This window comes from Gallus gallus, chromosome 6 (genome assembly GCF_016699485.2).
Source record: "Gallus gallus isolate bGalGal1 chromosome 6, bGalGal1.mat.broiler.GRCg7b, whole genome shotgun sequence".
Classification (NCBI taxonomy): domain Eukaryota; kingdom Metazoa; phylum Chordata; class Aves; order Galliformes; family Phasianidae; genus Gallus; species Gallus gallus.
In genome coordinates, this window is record NC_052537.1 from 23,345,670 (window position 1) to 23,363,203 (window position 17,534).

Genomic DNA, 17,534 nt, shown 5'->3' on the forward strand with positions numbered 1-17,534 from the left:
TGTTGTAGATGACTTCAAACTGGACAACCAAAGCAACTGATGGTTTGTGCTGATGTCTACAAAAGGAACCAAAAAGACAGCAAACCAATCCAACCTAAGACAGATGTGGGGTGAGGGAAAAATCAGCTTCAGTGTTTTATCTGGTAAGGTTGAAACCAACTCAGCTAAGTGTTTTATATTACAGTTGCCTGACACTGCCTATTATAAGTGTCACACACTACAAGCAATGCCTGTAATAATACAGTCATAATTTTCTAGTTTCCCTTCCAATTGCCTGGGGAATATCTGTCCATGTCTTCATTACCAGCGTAGCTGTGATCTTGGTTTGCTCAGTAATTTGTGTCCTAGAAGTAAAAATTGTGTGTCTTTACACGGGACTTTTAAAGAGATGTCACTGATCTGAAACCTAATCGTTCTCAAGAGTTGTAACAACGATGTACTTTTCAGCTGCATTTTTTTTGGTTTAATAATCCTATTCCTGATTTCAGAAGGTATTTTTTACCTTGATGCTATGTGAGAGAAATATGAAAGGAGCATTAAATAGTTGACTGCATTGGGAAATGGTGAAGCTAACTGCTCCAAAGGATGCCAAGCAGGGGAAACACTGCAACGCAGGGTATTCACTGTGTCCTTTTCTCAACATTGTAAGGGATGGCTGCTAGAATAGCGACTTAAAACATAAATCAAGGAGTGACTTTTAAATAGATTGATTGCTAGATAACATCTGGGTGCTAATTTCTTCTAGTAGAATTGTGTATTGTGTCCCTCAGTAGACAGAACTGAAAAGAAAGGAGTGAAAACATTTTCTTCTTTTTCTTTTTGTACTTGTCTGTCTGCATATAGTGTGTCAGACAGCCCTTCATATTTAGTTGCCTTGATAGAGTTGCCTGCTGTAGAGGGCTTGCTTTGCTGGACTAGATGATCTCTAGAGGTCCCTTCCAGCCCCTACAGTTCTGTGATTCCAGCAGCTGCTGAAGAGACTTAAAAATACCGGAGTCATGAAATTATTAAAATAAAAAAAGTCCTTTCAGAACTTGTATGATTTTGAATGTATCTCTTTAACAAAAAGAGTCATTTTTCAAGCTCCAATTCCCTGCAAGATGCCTTGCCTGCAGAGGAGATGGCCTCATCAGTGCTGGCGGCAAAGCTGCTGAATCATCCCTAATGAATGTTCAGGGGGAAAATCCTGCAGGGGATAATCAAGTGGACTCTGGCCTTCATTTGTGTTATAGACATGAAAGAAAGTTAAGCATCTAACTAGAGATTGTATATGGGTAGCTTGATTTGGTTTTTGTTGTTTTTTTTTTCCTGCTTTATTTTCTTACCAATGATTTGCTTCCCATAGGTTTGTGCCAGAGCTTGAGATGCATTAGGGAAGATCCAGCTCCCTCTGCCACATCTGTGTGCTTCTTCACATAGCTCTCACTTTGTGTGACATGCCTCGCTTGGGGATTATGTTTCTGATCTGGTTTTAACTGGCCTATCTTTTAGAAATTACTTGGTAACCATCTCCTCCAGCTTCCGCCTTCGTGTCTTTGAGCTTATTGGTGTCTAATGGTGGTTAGCTCACAGAGGACATCTTGAATATTCCTGCACTCCAGGAGTTTGTGTCTGTACCTTATCGCTGAAGAGAAGACCTTAATACTGTGATATTTGCTCTTTGGGGGCAGTGTGTTCTCTGAAGAGGTGAGGGTCATATTTTCATTTTCTTTCTGGAGGCAGTTGGAGGTGGAAGCTTTTTAAAGTTTGTGTCACCACTTCATTGACACGCTCTTGAGTTTTCAAGGTGCTTATCAGCCCCTCTTCAAGGCTGTTGTGTGTTTGCACGCATTGCTGAGTGGCAGGTGTAATTTAGACTTCCAGACATTTTGCAGTAATTCCCAGTGAAAAGAGAGCTAGGGAAACTGAGATAACAGGATTGGAAGCAGGCAAGGAATATGAGGGGGGCTTAGAGGCTCTCGTACAACTTGCAGGTTGTTGAAGTTCATCACAGATGAGCAGGAAGGAACCGTTTGGAACTGCTGGCTCTGGGGTAGATGACATGCAGCACACATCCTGGGGAGTCGAGGACAGTGGGAGCGTGAAGAGCTGTTCACAGGCTGGAGGTGGCAAGGAACCCACTCACCATCCATTCTGTGATGGTATGGAATGTATACCGAGGTCTCAGGGCAGCCTGTTTGCACTGGTCAGTGTGGTATGTCTCAGTTTGCTTATCTGGGAATTTAGAAAGCCCCATTGCCCCTGATCCACCACAGCCCTGCTGTCTGTTGTCTGGAAAAACTTTGTCACTTTTGTTGGTCATGACTCACAAGTTGACCCGTCTTCTGTGTGAGCTGTGGGATGGAGAGGCTTGGCCTGAGTCTCTCTTCCCATAATGATCAAAATTAGCAGAACTAAGATGCATTTGAAAGAATGAATTTGAAGCTATATTTTAACTACAAATTTTTGAATTTTGCTTCTGCTTTATTGATGTAGACTAAATGGCAGAAGGTCGTGGTTGCACAGAAAGGAGCATATATTGTTACGGGATAGGAGCCTCTCCTCCAGCCTCTGGGAAATCTCTTTGCGTGCTCCATGCACAGATGGGTTCTGTGTGAGTTTTGTGTTATGTTCTGAGGCAGCACATAGTGCAGGCTGTGACAGACTGAGCTTTGAGATGTTCTGATCAGTTTTTTCCCCAGACCAAAGAGAAAACCTGATTCTCCCAAAGAACAGAATGATTGTGAGTGTTGTTTTCTGATCAGCCTGATTTTTAACCTGCTGTTAAGCCTGAAGTTTAACAGTCAGATAACTGCTTAAGTTGTAAGGCTCTATCTGGTGCATGCTTTGTGCTTTGCTCATCCCATCCGCTTTGGACTTACTGCAAGGACAGAATCTTTTCTTCTCTGTCCTACTTCCAAGTCAACCTTGTTAACTTTGCACTGACACAAAGACAAACAAATGTACATTACTAATCTAAAATGCTCCCTAAATTATTAAGCCTTATCTTTATAGATGGAGCCCGTGTGCTTTGTTCAGCTTAGTTCAAGGAATTTATATTCTCCAGAGACTTCTGTCTCTCCGTGGCATAAGCTGTTAAGTGTTGCGCTCTAAGCCTGCAGCAGATGAGTCTGTAATGTTGTCATGCCTTCCTGAGTCCTCCTTCCTTTAAGCGATCTTTGTGAGGTGTTGCAGAAGAGAGATATCAGAACAGTGGTGTTGAGTCCCAGCTTCACTGCTTGTTCCTGCTGCGTGTGTGTCACTGATAACAGGCTGTCAGGACAGCTGTTCCACTTTCAGGGGTGACAGTCCAGCTAGCAAAGGAGCAGAGACTCCATCTCTTCTCAATGAAATCAGCAGCCTGTCTGGCTGAGCAGGTAAAGAGAAGGTGTCCATACAGTGCAATGTGACTTCTGGTGCTTTGTGTGCATTCTGCTTTGTGAGACGGAAGGGAAATTCTTCCCAGGTGGGTGGGTAACCTTTGAAAGATAATAGCAGTGGTTTCTTTTTCTGTGAAGGCTGAACTTAAAACCAGTTTGCTTTCTTTCTTCTCTCCTGCTGCTGGGCAGTCAGTGAATCCTTACATTGTGAAGCTCTCTATCGTAGACGATGAGGCCACGCTCAACGTGAGTATTTCACTTAATTATTTGGTGCTGCTGGGGATGCTCTCCCATGTGAGAGGTTAGCAAATGCAGTCCTGGTGCCTGGGAGCAGTGCTGCTGTAAAGAGCACCAGTGTGATGCGTTTCTGCCCCAACTGCCCTCTTGTGGTATGTTAGGTAACTTTGGATTTGGGCAATTTGTTCATCAGTTAAATGATGGGGGTGGTTAAAAGACTAGGTAGCAAAGAACATGCTAAGGTTGGTCTATGAGACATTTGTCAAATGCCTATGTGTTTCTTGCTGTTGCTTGCCAATGATGGCTTGTGCCAGAGGACATCTCCTCTGGAGTGCTGTGTTACTGGATTTTTACAAGTCATCAACTCCGTTACTGTAGCTCCCAAATCAAGAGTTCCCAGTCCTACTTTACACTGTAGATATTGCCTAAGTTTTGTATCTAAGCCTCAATACAAAGTGTCAGTGCACTGCCAGCTGGGAGAGATGCGGACTTGAAAACTTCCCTTTAGGCATGAAGTGAACTCTGTGCTAACTAAAGGATGAAAACAACTATTTTGAGTTAATTTAATTAGCTTGTCAGAGAAGGAGGACCAGTAACTGTGGGGTGGTGAAGGCTATTTACAAGAAATGACAGGGTCATTAGTGTTTATGGCCTTTGTTTTGAACCTTTGGATATCTTTCCTCTAACACCTTCTGGAGTTGTTGCCGCTTCACTGAGTTTTCTTGAGTAAGGTATGCCTGGTGGCCCAAGGAGAATAAATTTCTCCTCTGAACTTAAGTAAATGATACTCAACTTTGAATTTCTGTGCTTTTATTTTTTATTTTTTTTTAGATTGTGCTTTTGTTGTATGAGTGTATCTTATTAATTAGAACAGCTGCAGGGGAAATTCTTAGCATCATACTATGGAATCTTTGGGGGCAGGGGTGCTAATGTGTTTTCTTGCATTACAATTTGTAATATAAACTTCTTAAAACTCTTCTTGCAGGGAATGGGACTTGTAATCGCCCAGGCTTTATCAGAGTACAACAGGTAAAAGATAAATGTCTCTTGTTTTCAGATGCATGCCAATTGTGTTCCATTTCAACATACTTTTTTGAGTTAACTTATTAGCCCATTACCAGTCCTGATGCAGCTGGAGCGGCAGGGAATAGTTTTAGGCTTTGAGGTACTTCTGCTTAGTTGTTGTCATTGTAAGTATAGATACATCTGTACCAGCTGTGCTGATGTGCTTCAGGACAGATCTTGCTGTAGGGGAAGGTTTCAATTGTATGTTGTTCCTGTCATGGATTTTACCTCTATGAACTTTGTGTAAAATCTTATGGCCCAGGAGAAAAGATAAATCATTTGCTGGGTACTTGTCTTATTTAACTGAAACGGGATCTACAAGCAGATCTATCCAGGGTTGTTCACACACCAGATCAGAAGTAATCAGGAGATGTATGCTCTTGCAAACAGTGGACAGCAGTAACTCCTGAGAAAAGAGCCAGAAAGCCAGCAGGAGGGATGGCACATTCCCAGTGTCAGTTTAATAAGTAACAATACAAAATATCTAAGTTTTCCTAAGGAAAAATCTCTTCAGAAAATTTGGCAACACATGACAGTTTTACTTGAGTAACCCTAAGTTTTTTGGGGGCAGAAGAATTCTAAAAGTATCCAGGAAGTTGTTTTAATTCCATCTGTTATGGATACACCTGCAAGATGATGCAAGTCAACAAACTGTAAATATCTTTAACAGAGTGGGTTTTCTGTTTTACACTCACTCACCTTCCATTATTCTAACAAAAGTTGTCTTGGGCTGTGGTTTGTTTGCTTATCTTTCTTTCCCTTTCCTGGAATTTTAGAACTGTTTTCTTTACGTGATGCAGAATGTGTAATTGGATTCCTTTGTGAAAGACAGAATAAATGGCCGTGTGGGCTCTGCTAACCCATTTCAATGTCACCTGAAGCAACGAGCTTAAATTTGAGGTGCCCAACCTATTTGTTGACTTCTTGTTCCAAATGCAGTCCTAGTCAAGGGCCTCCTGCCATGGGTGGTGACTGCTGTTATGTTTCTGGACCATGTCTATGTGCATGGTAGGTCTGATGCTTATGTTGTCACGTTTACTAGACTGTTCAGGAACATCCTTGTTCTTTCTAATATGTCCTGGAAGTAAGGCAGGTAGGAATGGACAGCTGTCAGCAGAGCAGTTCGTTGAACCACCTTCCAACCTGTCATCTTCTGGAGAGAGGAATATAGGATCTGGCAGGATTGGGCCATGAACCAGTCTAATGTTCTTCATGGGTTCTCCTGGCCATGCTGATAAAGTGTGGTTTACTGTGTAGCTGGTGATAATTGAAATGAAAGTACCCTGTAGTTACAGGCTGTGTTCATGTGGTTTGTAGTATACTGTGTGGTTAGTTCAAGACAAAATTTCTGCAGTCACTTTGATACACCCCTAGTGTTAGTCCCATGGATATACCCCTGTATATATCTGTATGTATATAACCTGGATATATCCCATGTAACAGCACAGACATTGTTCACAGTCACATCTTTCAGCACCCTTTGTTTATCTCTAAACAGTTAACAGGTAATTTAATATCCTCTCCTTCTCTTCTTCTGGGTTCTTAAGAAGGAATTTTGAATGTTGGAACTTTCTCCCACCTGCATCCTAATCAGATAAAGCTGTAGCATGGGGACTTAGAGAAGAAAACCTTTCTAAGCTTGAAGCTTCATCCTGATTTCTTTGTTCAGGCAATACAAAGATAAAGAAGAGGAGCACCAGAGTGGTTTCTTTTCAGCCCTAACTAATATGGTAAGCAAGGATATGGTATTGTTCTATTCTTAAAATAAGGACTTCCTGGAAGTTCAGCAGGTGGGTGAGAGTTTCCAAATACTCAGCTTAGAAAGTATTTCTGTAGGAAGGATGCATTGATATGATCTAAACCAAATACAGCTGAAGTAACTGTATTTTGAGGAGCAATATTGCTGTCTGGATGGGAAAGTGCTTTCAAAAATTAGGGTTGTTCAGTTTTGACAGCTATCTGTTAGGATTGATGTAGGTAAAACTGCTATGCTGTAGGGCACACCAACAGGAGGCGATCCCTGTTGTCCTCTCGTAGAACTACAGACTAATCAAGGGTGGGATTTAAAATACACGATGGTTTTTTCTGTGACTTGATGGATTAAGCATTGTGCAATTATAGAAGAACAAAAAAATGTGCTTGTGTGTGATCATCCTGTTCTGTCCTTTGTGGAACTTTCCCAGTTGTATTCCACTGGTTTTGGAAAGTTGCATTTGTGCTGTGGATGAGAACACATCTCCCAGGGCACTTCTGGCTTAGTTCAATCTATGTCTTCCCTCTTGTTCAATAGCTTTCAAAAATTCCTCCTCTGCAATACTTTTTCTCTCCATAGGTGGGCAGCATGTTCATAGCAGATGCTGATGAGAAGATATCAGTCCAGTAAGTGTACAGATGTTATTTGCACAATGGGTGACATTTCACTGTTCTGATCAATGTGATATCCCCCATCATGGAACTGTTTTAACGTAACAAATGAAAGGGGCAAGTGGTAAAGACAAGCGTGTGTTGTGTCTGTGAAGACCTCTGCCCTGAAAAGAAAGGGCTTTAAAGAGGAAAACATTGCTTGAGAGTGAGTAACAAGGAAGACGTTCTGCAGGAGGAGAGCAGCAGCTATAGTTGAAATCTAAAAATAGGTGTTTTTGTGCACTGCTCAGTACAGCTAATAATGAAAAAAAAGTGGATCGCAGGGGCAGAGTTTAAAATGGTTGGGAAAAAAATATTCTTTCAGAAGCTTTGCTCTCAGGATTCTCATCTGGAGTTAGCCCTTAATTAACCGTGCTCTTGTCTGCGTCCTTTCCACAGAACTAATGAAGCAATCCTTCTGGCCCTCTATGAAGCTGTCCACTTAAACCGAAACTTCATTACAGTTCTGGCACAAGTGAGTTTCAGTCCTATGTTTGCCTTTTTCTTTATACTGGATGTCTTTTGAAATTAAAAAGTCAGTAATTAAATTGGTGAAAAGATAAGTTTGGGGTTTTTTCTTTTTTTTTTTTTTCCCCTCTGGGTGCTTTTCACAGATGTAGGTGGGCACAAAAGATGAAAAGCAAACCAGGGACTGATTTATTTGACTTCTAGGAAATGCTTCCTGCCTTGCCGGGAGATGCTGAAAGTTCTGAGGGCACAGCTTGTGCTAGGAGCCATTTTTCCCACTGAATGGAAGGGTTGCATGGAGTTCTTTCTGTGTTTTTATGATACTGCCATCAGGAGGATGCAGTGAGTTGACTATAGCAGTAAGAGTGCTGCAGCTATCAGAGCAATTTGTACCCATGATAAATTAGAGATGAGGGAAAGAAGATGATCCAGCTCCAAGCTGGATGAATTGTTCTGTCTGGATGTGCACATACCACATGTTGTTGTTTGCGTAGGTATCCCTCACTTAGGAACCAATCAATGGCTGCTGTCAGAACAGAGCACTTCTTGTGCTTTTCATGGTGAAGAAGCAGAGCTATAGCAGCGTTCTGAGAAGCAATGGGCTGCCCTGTACCTCTGAATGCAGACCTCTGGATGCTATTTTTAATCAGCATATGAGTTTGTAAAGACAGTCACCACAAGGGAGAGATACTGAGTCTGTCTGATCTGATGATGGTGTTGTGGCTGGCTGGAGGAATGGCTTGATGAGTTTGAGAAGGCATTACAGTTTAGTATGGTAATTTTGGTTTTTGCAAGTACTGCTAGTAATCTGTGGAGAAAAAAAAAACCAACATTAAAACAGTTAAGGCCTTTCCCCAGCTACTTCAGCTCATCAGAGTGCAGCAATACATGCAGAAGAGTTTTAAGGTAAGGCTGATGGAGCACTGGAACAGGCTGCCCAGAGAGGCTGTGGAGTCTCCTTCTGTGGAGATATTCAAGACCCGTCTGGATGCCTACTTATGTGGCCTATTGTAGGGAACCTGCTTTAGCAGGGGGGTTGGACTCGATCTCTTGAAGTCTCTTCCACCCCCTGTGATTCTGTGACTCTGTGTAATATACCACCAGCTAGACACGTGGCACAAAGGAGGGAGTGGGCCTCTGGGGAGCTCCTGGCAGCGGTGTTGATGGCAGAAGACCGATAGGCAGATCTACGACCTCTGAAGAAAGCTCCTGTTCTGGGGCTGGTTAATTTGCTCAAGTTCTCTGCTTTTTGCAGGCTGTTCATTCCAGCTGCCTCTAAGAGACTTCTGCTTCTAGCTGTGTAATACCAATTCAGGCCTTTGTGTGGCCAAGTTATCCCTGAGGGAGAAGAGGGATAAGAAGAGAATGGAAAAAAAGCAGCTGGCGTAAAAGCTCTTGCATTAATAATGAAAAAATAAGCTAGTTATTTGTGAAAGTGGTAGCTGAAGCAGCCACTGTTTAGTGGACCTGACTGAAGTTTGGTTCTAATGTTGTTCTCGGGTGAATTGCCTGTAATCCCTCTTTTAAGAGAGGTCAAGGTAGGGCATGCTGTCTTTTGAGAAACTTCATGAAAGCTGATGAAAGCTCTCATTTGTGTCCATTGCTGAAACAGGGACTGTGTGAATGACTACCTGCTCCCATGAGAGCTCATAGGAAGAGCTGAGGTACAGCTGTGATGATGCCTGAAGTGTTAATTGTTTTTGTGTTTACCAGCTTGTTAGTCCTCAGTTTTTGCTGCTAGGTGGCACTATTATCTCTTAACTGACAGTTAATGTTTGGGAAAGGGAAGGTAAACACCATAGCAAAATAGATGAAAGCAAACCTGTTTTACGTAAGATTTTCAATGGGAAATTGTATTTTAAATTTTCGATTAGTACATGTAATAATTTAAAATTGTCTTTAACTCGTGTAGTATGTCTGTGCTTCCCATAAAATGCACGTATTTATAGCTGCAGTCCTATCCAAGGAAAGTGTGGAGGCTATCCACTTGTGAAGAAAGAACTAACATCAAACTGGTAGTTCTGTATCCCTTTCCTTTTTGAAATTGTGATGATGTATTAAGGCAGATGATACATTTATGTAAAACTTGCCCTATGAAATGGACACTCTGCTTGGCAGGCAGACTTAAAATAGCATGGCAGATTGCCTACCATCTCACCAGTTTGGATGGATCTGGGAGCTTACAAAGGGTAAAGTCAAAGCAGTAATTAGGCAGGCAACTATTAGCAGAGATGAAATGGGCTGAGTAAGTGACTGCTGGAAGCAGAGAGGATCAATAATGGTAGTGTTCTTTATGTTATGCAGTCTTTTCCTCCGGTGTCTGAGCTTTACAGGGAGAGACAGGGAAATAAATTGTCATCATCTCTGAATATGAGCAGGTGGAGGGCAAGGGGTAGAAGAATTTGCTTTTAGGAAGAGAAATAAAAGGATTGTAGAGGAAGACTTCAGATGCACGCCCTTGGGTTGGCTTTGGGGTGATGAGAAGCTGTAAACAGTGTAGGCTTCTGCATGCCTTTTCCCCTTCTGTGCTGGAGAAAGGCACGTTGTCTGTCTGCTGGGGACAGCCACTGCTTTTTGATATGCTTGTATGTTTTGCTGAGTAAATTAATTGATTTACGGTTTAATTGTAGATGTCCAAGGTTGTAAAGCATAGCATTCTTCTTCTGAGGAGAGATTAAAGTTTCCTGAGGTTTCAGTGAAGACGTGTCTGTTGTGTGAGAGTGTGGAACGGTACAAGCAGTGATCCACGTGACTTACCCACAGGGAAGCTATTAACCTGTGTATGTTTGGGATTTGTGTTTTCTGTTAGAGCCATCCTGAAATGGGGCTGATGACAACACCAGCAAGTCCAATTCCAACAACGCCTGTCACTCCGCTTGGAACCACCCCACCTTCTTCGGATGGTAAGGAATGTAATGATCTCCTGGGGATGAACAATTAACAAATAGCTGGCGAAGCACTTCCTGAAGATAGCAACTAATGAGGTCTGTCTGGTGCAGATGTAACCTGGTGTTCTCTTCCTGCGGAGATCTGCCCTACTGAACACAAGCAAGAAATAGTATTTGGCATGATTTTAATTGTTTGAAAGATGTTTAGTGTAGTTTCTCTTTTGCCTTGTGTATTTCTTAATGAGGTTGTGCTAATGTTCCTTCTGAAAACAGCATTGTCCCAGTATCTGCGTGAAGGTGCATCCAGCCTGTTAGTTATTCTACATAGGCTTTTGCTTTTGACTATTTCTGGTGTTGGGTTCTCTGCTTGGGGTTATTTGTCATTGGAGCAGATTTACAGAGAGTCGCAGTGGATTCCTGTTTGCCATTAATGCACTTGTCCCCAGCTTTGAATTAACTGGGATTTGAATCCAGCCTGAGAGTTGAGGTATTCCTCCCTCTCGTTGTCTTTCGTCTCTTAGGGTTTGTAAATGACTGCATGTGCTGAGATCTTTCTTCTAAATGAGATGTTATGTGCCCAAATCAATGTACTTTAAAATAATTGAAAATAAAGCCCTTCTGGTTTGTCATGGATGGTTGCAGTCCAGTTTAAGAGAAGAAATCAAATGGGCACTTACTTTAATGGCATAGATCTGAAGAAAGAATTCAGTGAAAGAATAGAGTCACTTTGAATAGAGCACAATTTGGAAATGTTTCAGGGACCAGGCAGCCTGGGTCACTTAGTCATATCAGCTATTCGGGTCATTTGATATCCTAGTTAAGGATGATCCTCCTCGTGGATGAGTTCTGTCTGGTTACCATGGATATCAAAAGCTTCAGTTAAAAAGCTCCCTATGTCTCAAGTCTCCCTGTGCTTGTGTGCTCCACGTTTTGTGTAACATAAAATGTGGAGAGACGGGCATTTTGTGGGCTTGTGTTCAACATGTTCATTGCAAATGTATCCCCACCCACGCTGTATTATACAACTGAAAGAATTGATGCTTAACCACATCTACAGCTTGCTCATTTTCTCTCTCCTTTTTATTTATTTATTTTTAATTTATTTACCAAAAAAACAAAAGCAAAGCAAAAACTCCATCCTGCTTTCAGCAGAGGCAGTGATGTTAAGGAGCTCGAGGCTTCCTTCTGTATGCGGGGTTACTAGGTTTAAGGACTGGAATTGATCTTAGCGTGCAGGAATGACCTCGGGAAGCATTCTTTATTTGTATTGGCTGTCACCTTGATGATCCCTACACTGTGATTATTATTATTATTTTTGCTTTTTGTTGACCTTAGCTTAGTTATGTTTGAGTGGTGCTTCTGTAGTACTGCTGTTATTTTAAAGGTATGGCAGTATTTTCCTCATTTTCTCATGTCTTGCAACTCAGCTTTAAAACTTGCCTGTGGCCAAGAGTTAGGAAGAGGCATTTTGACTTCGGAATGCAAAGATTGCTTTCTTCTTTTTCATGCATTTGAAAAAATAAAAGCTTGGTTGAATTATTTCCAAGTTTCAGCAACGTGTAGAAATCCGTCTGTGAGTTTCAGGCACTTTTTAATGCTGACTGGAATTAAAAATGAGTTCATATTCTGGGTTGAAATTTCTATGGTTGTTAGCCTTTAATGTGAATTAGAGCCTTTTAAAGTTTCAGAGTATTTGGGTAAAAAATGCAGTGTCTGTGCCGTGAACCGGGGTAGGCGGTGATGTGATCTTCAGAGTGATTCCCTCTTTTCTTTAAATGAGACTTTTTCTTGAAAGTGTTAATCCATAATATGTAAATCAAGTGTGCCTGTCACCATAGTTATCTAAATGTCACTTTGCTTACTGTTGTTAAATATTCATTCATTGCGTTCATTGTAACAGCTCCGGAAGGACATGCTGGAGATATAAATACATTTTTTCCCAGTCTTTTAGTTAGTTCCTTGAGCTATTCACAACGTTGGGGGTTAAAGAGTTTCCAGTGCCATTGCTTGGACTTTGCCAACAAACTGGCCATGCTAGCCACATGTCAGTTGTGCTGCAGTTTCAGGATTGAATGGACTGAAAGAGCTCCTGCTTGGGGATGTGCAGCCCTGGGAAGCTAAAAGCTCCATTATCATTTCTTTGATGTGATTTGAACAACAAGGTTACATTGATCTATTTGGCCTGTTGTTTCCAAGGGCTACAATTTTGTATTCAAGGGGATTGTGTAACCCTGAGCTCCATGAGAACCTTTATTTACTGTGCAGTGGGTCTCTCAGTGCTCAGTTCTAAGAATCCTGCATTTTACTGTCGGTTCACCCCCTGCATCCTCCTGTGCCTGCACATCCTTCAGTTCCAGGGGTAACTAACCTTACTTACGTCATTCCAGGGTTACGAGGTTTACATCTTGAATTGTAAAATGCAGTGTTAAACCAAACCCTTTTCTCTTATGTAGAATTACATATGGGACCTAATTAGGTATTGGTGAGAATATCTTGAGCTCTCTAGGTTAGGAAAATTGATGAGTGCTGAAGTAGCAGGTTTGTCTCTCCTGAAGTGGGCAGAGAAGGACAGAGAAGGATATCGCTTTGCAGAGCACCCCATCCTACCCTTAGGGCAGGAGAAATGATCTTTGGGGTGGTACCAGTCTTCAAAACAAAGTCTTTGCTGGGTGATCTTGTATCAGGGTGAAGAACTCAGGTGACCCTATAGATAAGTTGATTCTGTCCCAGACTTATGAGCCTGTGACTTTGTTGTCTGCATACTTCTCTTTTGTGTTTGTGGAGGGTAAGTGTGTCTTATCTGTTTTGTTCCAGTTATAAGCTCTGCAGAGCTACCTTTGGATGCTGATGTACAAACTAGCAACTTGCTGATAACCTTCTTGAAGTACAGCTCCATTGTGATGCAGGACACAAAAGGTAAATAAATTCTGTTGATGTAGCAAGCAGTGTTTCTCGAAATGGGGAGGGCATAGGAACACATCTCCAGAAATAGAAGCCAACTGCAGTCCTTTTGGATGACTGAAGGTTCCACCTTCTGAGGAAAAGAAATGATTTCTTATTGTGAGATAACAGTTATGTAAGACTAGGAGAGACTGAATACAAGCAAAAGAGAAGTCAACTATGGGAAGAATGTAGTAATAATAACAGTAAGTAATAACCAAGCCTTTCCCTGTGCAGGAGTTGTCAACATATCTGATTTGAAACCCTCCCCCAGAGAGGGGAAATCGTGCTCTGGATAATGATATTTTAAAGAATGTTTAGTCTGACACATGAGGCAAAGCTCAGCATTGGAAGGGAATATTGCCTTTGTCCTTTAGTACTTGCTGGTCAAACAGGCACATCTTTATAAGTGTGGCAGCAGTGATCTTCACCGTACTGACAATCATTTGCTTGATGAGATACATTCCCATACTGTGCCTCTTGTTTCTTCTGATCGCTTTGGAGTGGGGCTCATTTCATGTTGCTGGAGCTGAAGCTTGGTGATGTTCAGGTACCCGAGGCACCTCTTGTGCTCAGTGATTGTAGGGCAGGACCACAGCATGAACATAACAAGTGATCTTTTTGCTGTATTTCAACCCATTGCCAACCTACACTGCTTTAAGTTAGACATAATAGCTGAACAAAAGGAGGGAGGCTTCTGTAGGGTTATGATACATTGATTATTGAATGTGATGAATGTTTGTAAAAGAAGGACACGCTGTGTAGGAGAGTTTTCTCATGCACAAACTTGCAGGAAAGTTGTTTCTGGCAGTCTCGTTCTTGTTCAATATGCAAACTGTCTGAGGAAAAGGTGAATAATTGAAATTAGGACTAAAAAGTACATCATGGCATTATTTAGCATGTCCTTCAAAACCAAGGCAGAATCAGGTCTAACAGTATTTTTTCTGAGCTGTTGCTAACAGGTTGAATGAGATACTGATAGAGGAACATCATTTTTAGACTACCTATTTAAGTGTTTAACTACCCTTGTTGTGAAAAAGCTTCATGTGCATCCTAAGGTATTCAGTGTGATTTAAATTAATTACTGCTTATCTTCCCCAAGATGGATATTGAGAACGGATAATTTCTTTCTTCTTTGTGACAACCGTTGTGTATTTGAAGTCTACTTTCATGTTTCCTCTTGCTTTTGTCTTTAAACTCAACAACTTCAATCTCTCTTCAGTCATTCTTTATAGCTTGTATGCGTGAGGAGGGTGTACCAGCTCTCTAGTCTTTCCCATTTGCTTATTTCAGGGCTTCTCTTGCTGATCCAAGTCTATGGAACAATGTTATGTTTTTAAATTTAACTGTTGCACTTACTAGTCACTGTAGTATGGGAAATATGCACTGGTCCTCAGGAACTGCCAGACTAGATTAGTTTCAGGTGGAATGAAATCTGACAGAGGTTCTGTGCTAAACGAGCCAACTAAAGATGAGTTTATTCTTGTATAAGACAGGACATGATGCTTCTTTCTTTACCTTGGTGCAAGTATGTGAAACATCTGAAGGTTGTGTGGCTGATAGACAATCTCCTTGCCTCTGTGACAGATGGCAGTTTGTATCAGTAGTTCTCCTGATCCATCATACGAAGTGTGCCTTCCAAACCGCTGCCTATTAATTCTAGTAAGGATATATTGGGTTCTGCCTAACTTTTCTTCTTGGGTAGAAGAAAGCATTTGACAACAGTATAGTAGCAAGGGAGGGAAAGGAGAACTTTATTTTCTCTCTGTCTTGAGACAGGTGGGAACGGAGAGGAGACTGGTTTGTTCGACTGCCAGGACGAGGCAGTTGTTCCAGTCCTATCCCAGAGAGCATAATTTAATAGACAGCGTTCTGCTAGATCCTCCTCTCTATTTCTCTCTTGTGCCAGTCAGAGGCAGCTGCCTTGGGAGAAACAAAAGCTCTGTGTTGCTTTTTTTTCTCCCCATCTGTAAAATAGGGTTCATACTGATACATCTCCCTGCGGGAAGTGGTCTGCTTTGTTCCTTTAATGAAGAGTGCTGTGAAGGTACAGAGCATCTGTGCGAGTAACTGCCTGCATGCTTGCCCCATAACTGCTGAAGATGGCATGATCTTCACAACATGTTGGCTGAAGGCAGAGTACTTAGTGTGGAACAGGAGCCTTTACAGCACGATCCCCAGAGAGAAGTGTTAGCAGCACCTACGGAAATATACAGTGAGGCCTTATGGTAGGAAAATAACAAGGCTCCAGTGTATCACAGTTCTTTGAAGCCATTTTTCCTGCTTTGCTAGGGTAGAGAACTTTTCACTTAGGCATTTAAGCTGAGATAAAGGGACATAGGAGAGATTTTTAACTCTCCAGTTCCAGAATTCCTCTCCTCTTACTCAGTGTAGCAAGATGAAATCAGCATAGTTCAGTTGCTGGTTGCAGGACATGACCAGGGTGGGACTCCTTTGGCTTAAAATGCTTAGTCTTTGCAGACATCATTCATTCATGGCTTTCTATAGGGCAAACATGGGGTTAAAGCTCAGGGTGTGAACCCTCAACATGCTTGTTCTGCTGTGCTGTGCCTCTACCAAAACTTGGCTTGTTTTATATCCTACAGCAAAATTGATGTCTTTCCATCTTATCTCAGGGAGGAAAAAAGTACATCTCCACTGTGGTGGGCAGGCAGTGATTAACACCACTATATAGAATATCTGTGAAAGTAAAACTGAATGAGAAAGAAGTCTCATTGATATTAAAGTGGTGATGGAGATTCAAATCAGAAACTTGACTACTGGTAGACACTTTGTGGGGGAAACTTCATGGTGTTTAGTGTCCAGGCTGGAGGGTGAGTGCCCAGTGGGGAGTAGCTACACTATTAGCTATCATGGAGGAAATAGTATTGAAACTCTCCTATTGCAAAAGCTTTCTCATTCTTCAGCATTGCCAGGCTTCTGTGGCTCATGCAGGAATTGTTTTTGCTTCTTTGCAGATGAGCACCGACTTCACAGTGGCAAGCTGTGTCTGATTATCCTGACATGCATAGCAGAGGTAGGTTTCTTGGGAGACACTTCAGCATATGGTGTGTTTCAGGGCCCTGTCTGCATGCACATCCCCTGCCTCCTGTTCACTGGGAGCTGAAGATCTACAGTGGCTGTTACTAATGAGACCCTCAGGCACAGAAGGTTTTGCTGATATACTCAATACAATACTATTAAAATATACTTAAAACTTGGATCACCTTTAGCCAACTCACAGGGACAAAGAGAGAAAACAGTGAACCTAAACCTGCCTCACTTAACTATTGAGTACTTTTGGATGAGTAATGTGTGAATGTCTTTCATCTGTGTGGTGTTTGTGGTAAGCATAGGCAGTACTGTATCCTATCTGCCTGAGAAGGATTTTATAAGTCTGAAGGAGTGTTGCAGTTATAGAATGGTAGGAAAGCTGGCAGTAGGACAAGATGACCAGCAGTCTGTGTCAGCAGTCCTGGTGAAGGTTCTCCAGTCTCATGGGAAACAGACAGTAATGGCCTGGCTAATGGCTTGTCCTGAATGGTGATTGAGTTTGTGGGGCATTTGCATTTTGCTTGCTTGCAGGTAAAGACCTTTCATTCTGAGCAAAGCGTAAAAAGCAGCAATAATGATAGACAGCATGAGAATTCTGAAGTAGTGTTTCTTCAGGGTGCAGTCATATGCATTCCTGATATTTATAATTGATTTTGGCACTCAAGTGCCTTTTTCAGGTGGGTGCATAGATAATATAAGAAATGCTGTTTCTATCTATCAGGGGCATGCTTTAGCTTTGATATTAGAGAGTATATTTAATACCTAACCTGGCTGTGCATTGCCTGGAGTAGTAGTTTGATTTGTAGCTGGGCTTGAAACAAATTTTGCCTGAGGGGTGGGACAGCTGATCAACCTACTTGCTAGTACGTAAGTGCAGGGACTTCTGGCATGATGGCTCCATCAAAAAACCAATAGAAACCTTTATCCACAAAGTTACAGGGACTTGTGTGCATTATATAGCACTTGTTAAAATCTTGATGCTGTGGTGTGTACAGTCTACAGTTTTGATGAGCAAAGAAATAGAATGGAAAATAGATCTTGAACAAAACAGCAAATAGTGCAGAGTGTGACATGGAGTTGAGATTGGGAAGGTTTTACCTTTGTGGGACTGGAGGCATAG

At 41.8% G+C, this 17,534-nt stretch overlaps 1 protein-coding gene across 7 annotated transcripts in view; it reads left to right on the forward strand.

Annotated features, from left to right (window-relative positions):
- Positions 1-17,534, forward strand: part of ARMH3 (armadillo like helical domain containing 3) — a 105,534-nt gene that overhangs the window by 8,521 nt on the left and 79,479 nt on the right. For all 7 annotated transcript variants that reach the window (XR_005860638.1, XM_046943103.1, XM_015288786.4 and 4 more), the window contains 8 exons: positions 3,549-3,605; positions 4,582-4,625; positions 6,331-6,391; positions 6,994-7,040; positions 7,464-7,539; positions 10,342-10,435; positions 13,235-13,336; positions 16,339-16,397. Coding sequence is in view for 6 of the 7 variants with exons in the window: in XM_046943103.1 (XP_046799059.1) it covers positions 3,549-3,605; positions 4,582-4,625; positions 6,331-6,391; positions 6,994-7,040; positions 7,464-7,539; positions 10,342-10,435; positions 13,235-13,336; positions 16,339-16,397 (540 nt within the window). In the remaining variant the exon portion in view is untranslated. The remainder of the gene's footprint in view (positions 1-3,548; positions 3,606-4,581; positions 4,626-6,330; positions 6,392-6,993; positions 7,041-7,463; positions 7,540-10,341; positions 10,436-13,234; positions 13,337-16,338; positions 16,398-17,534) is intronic.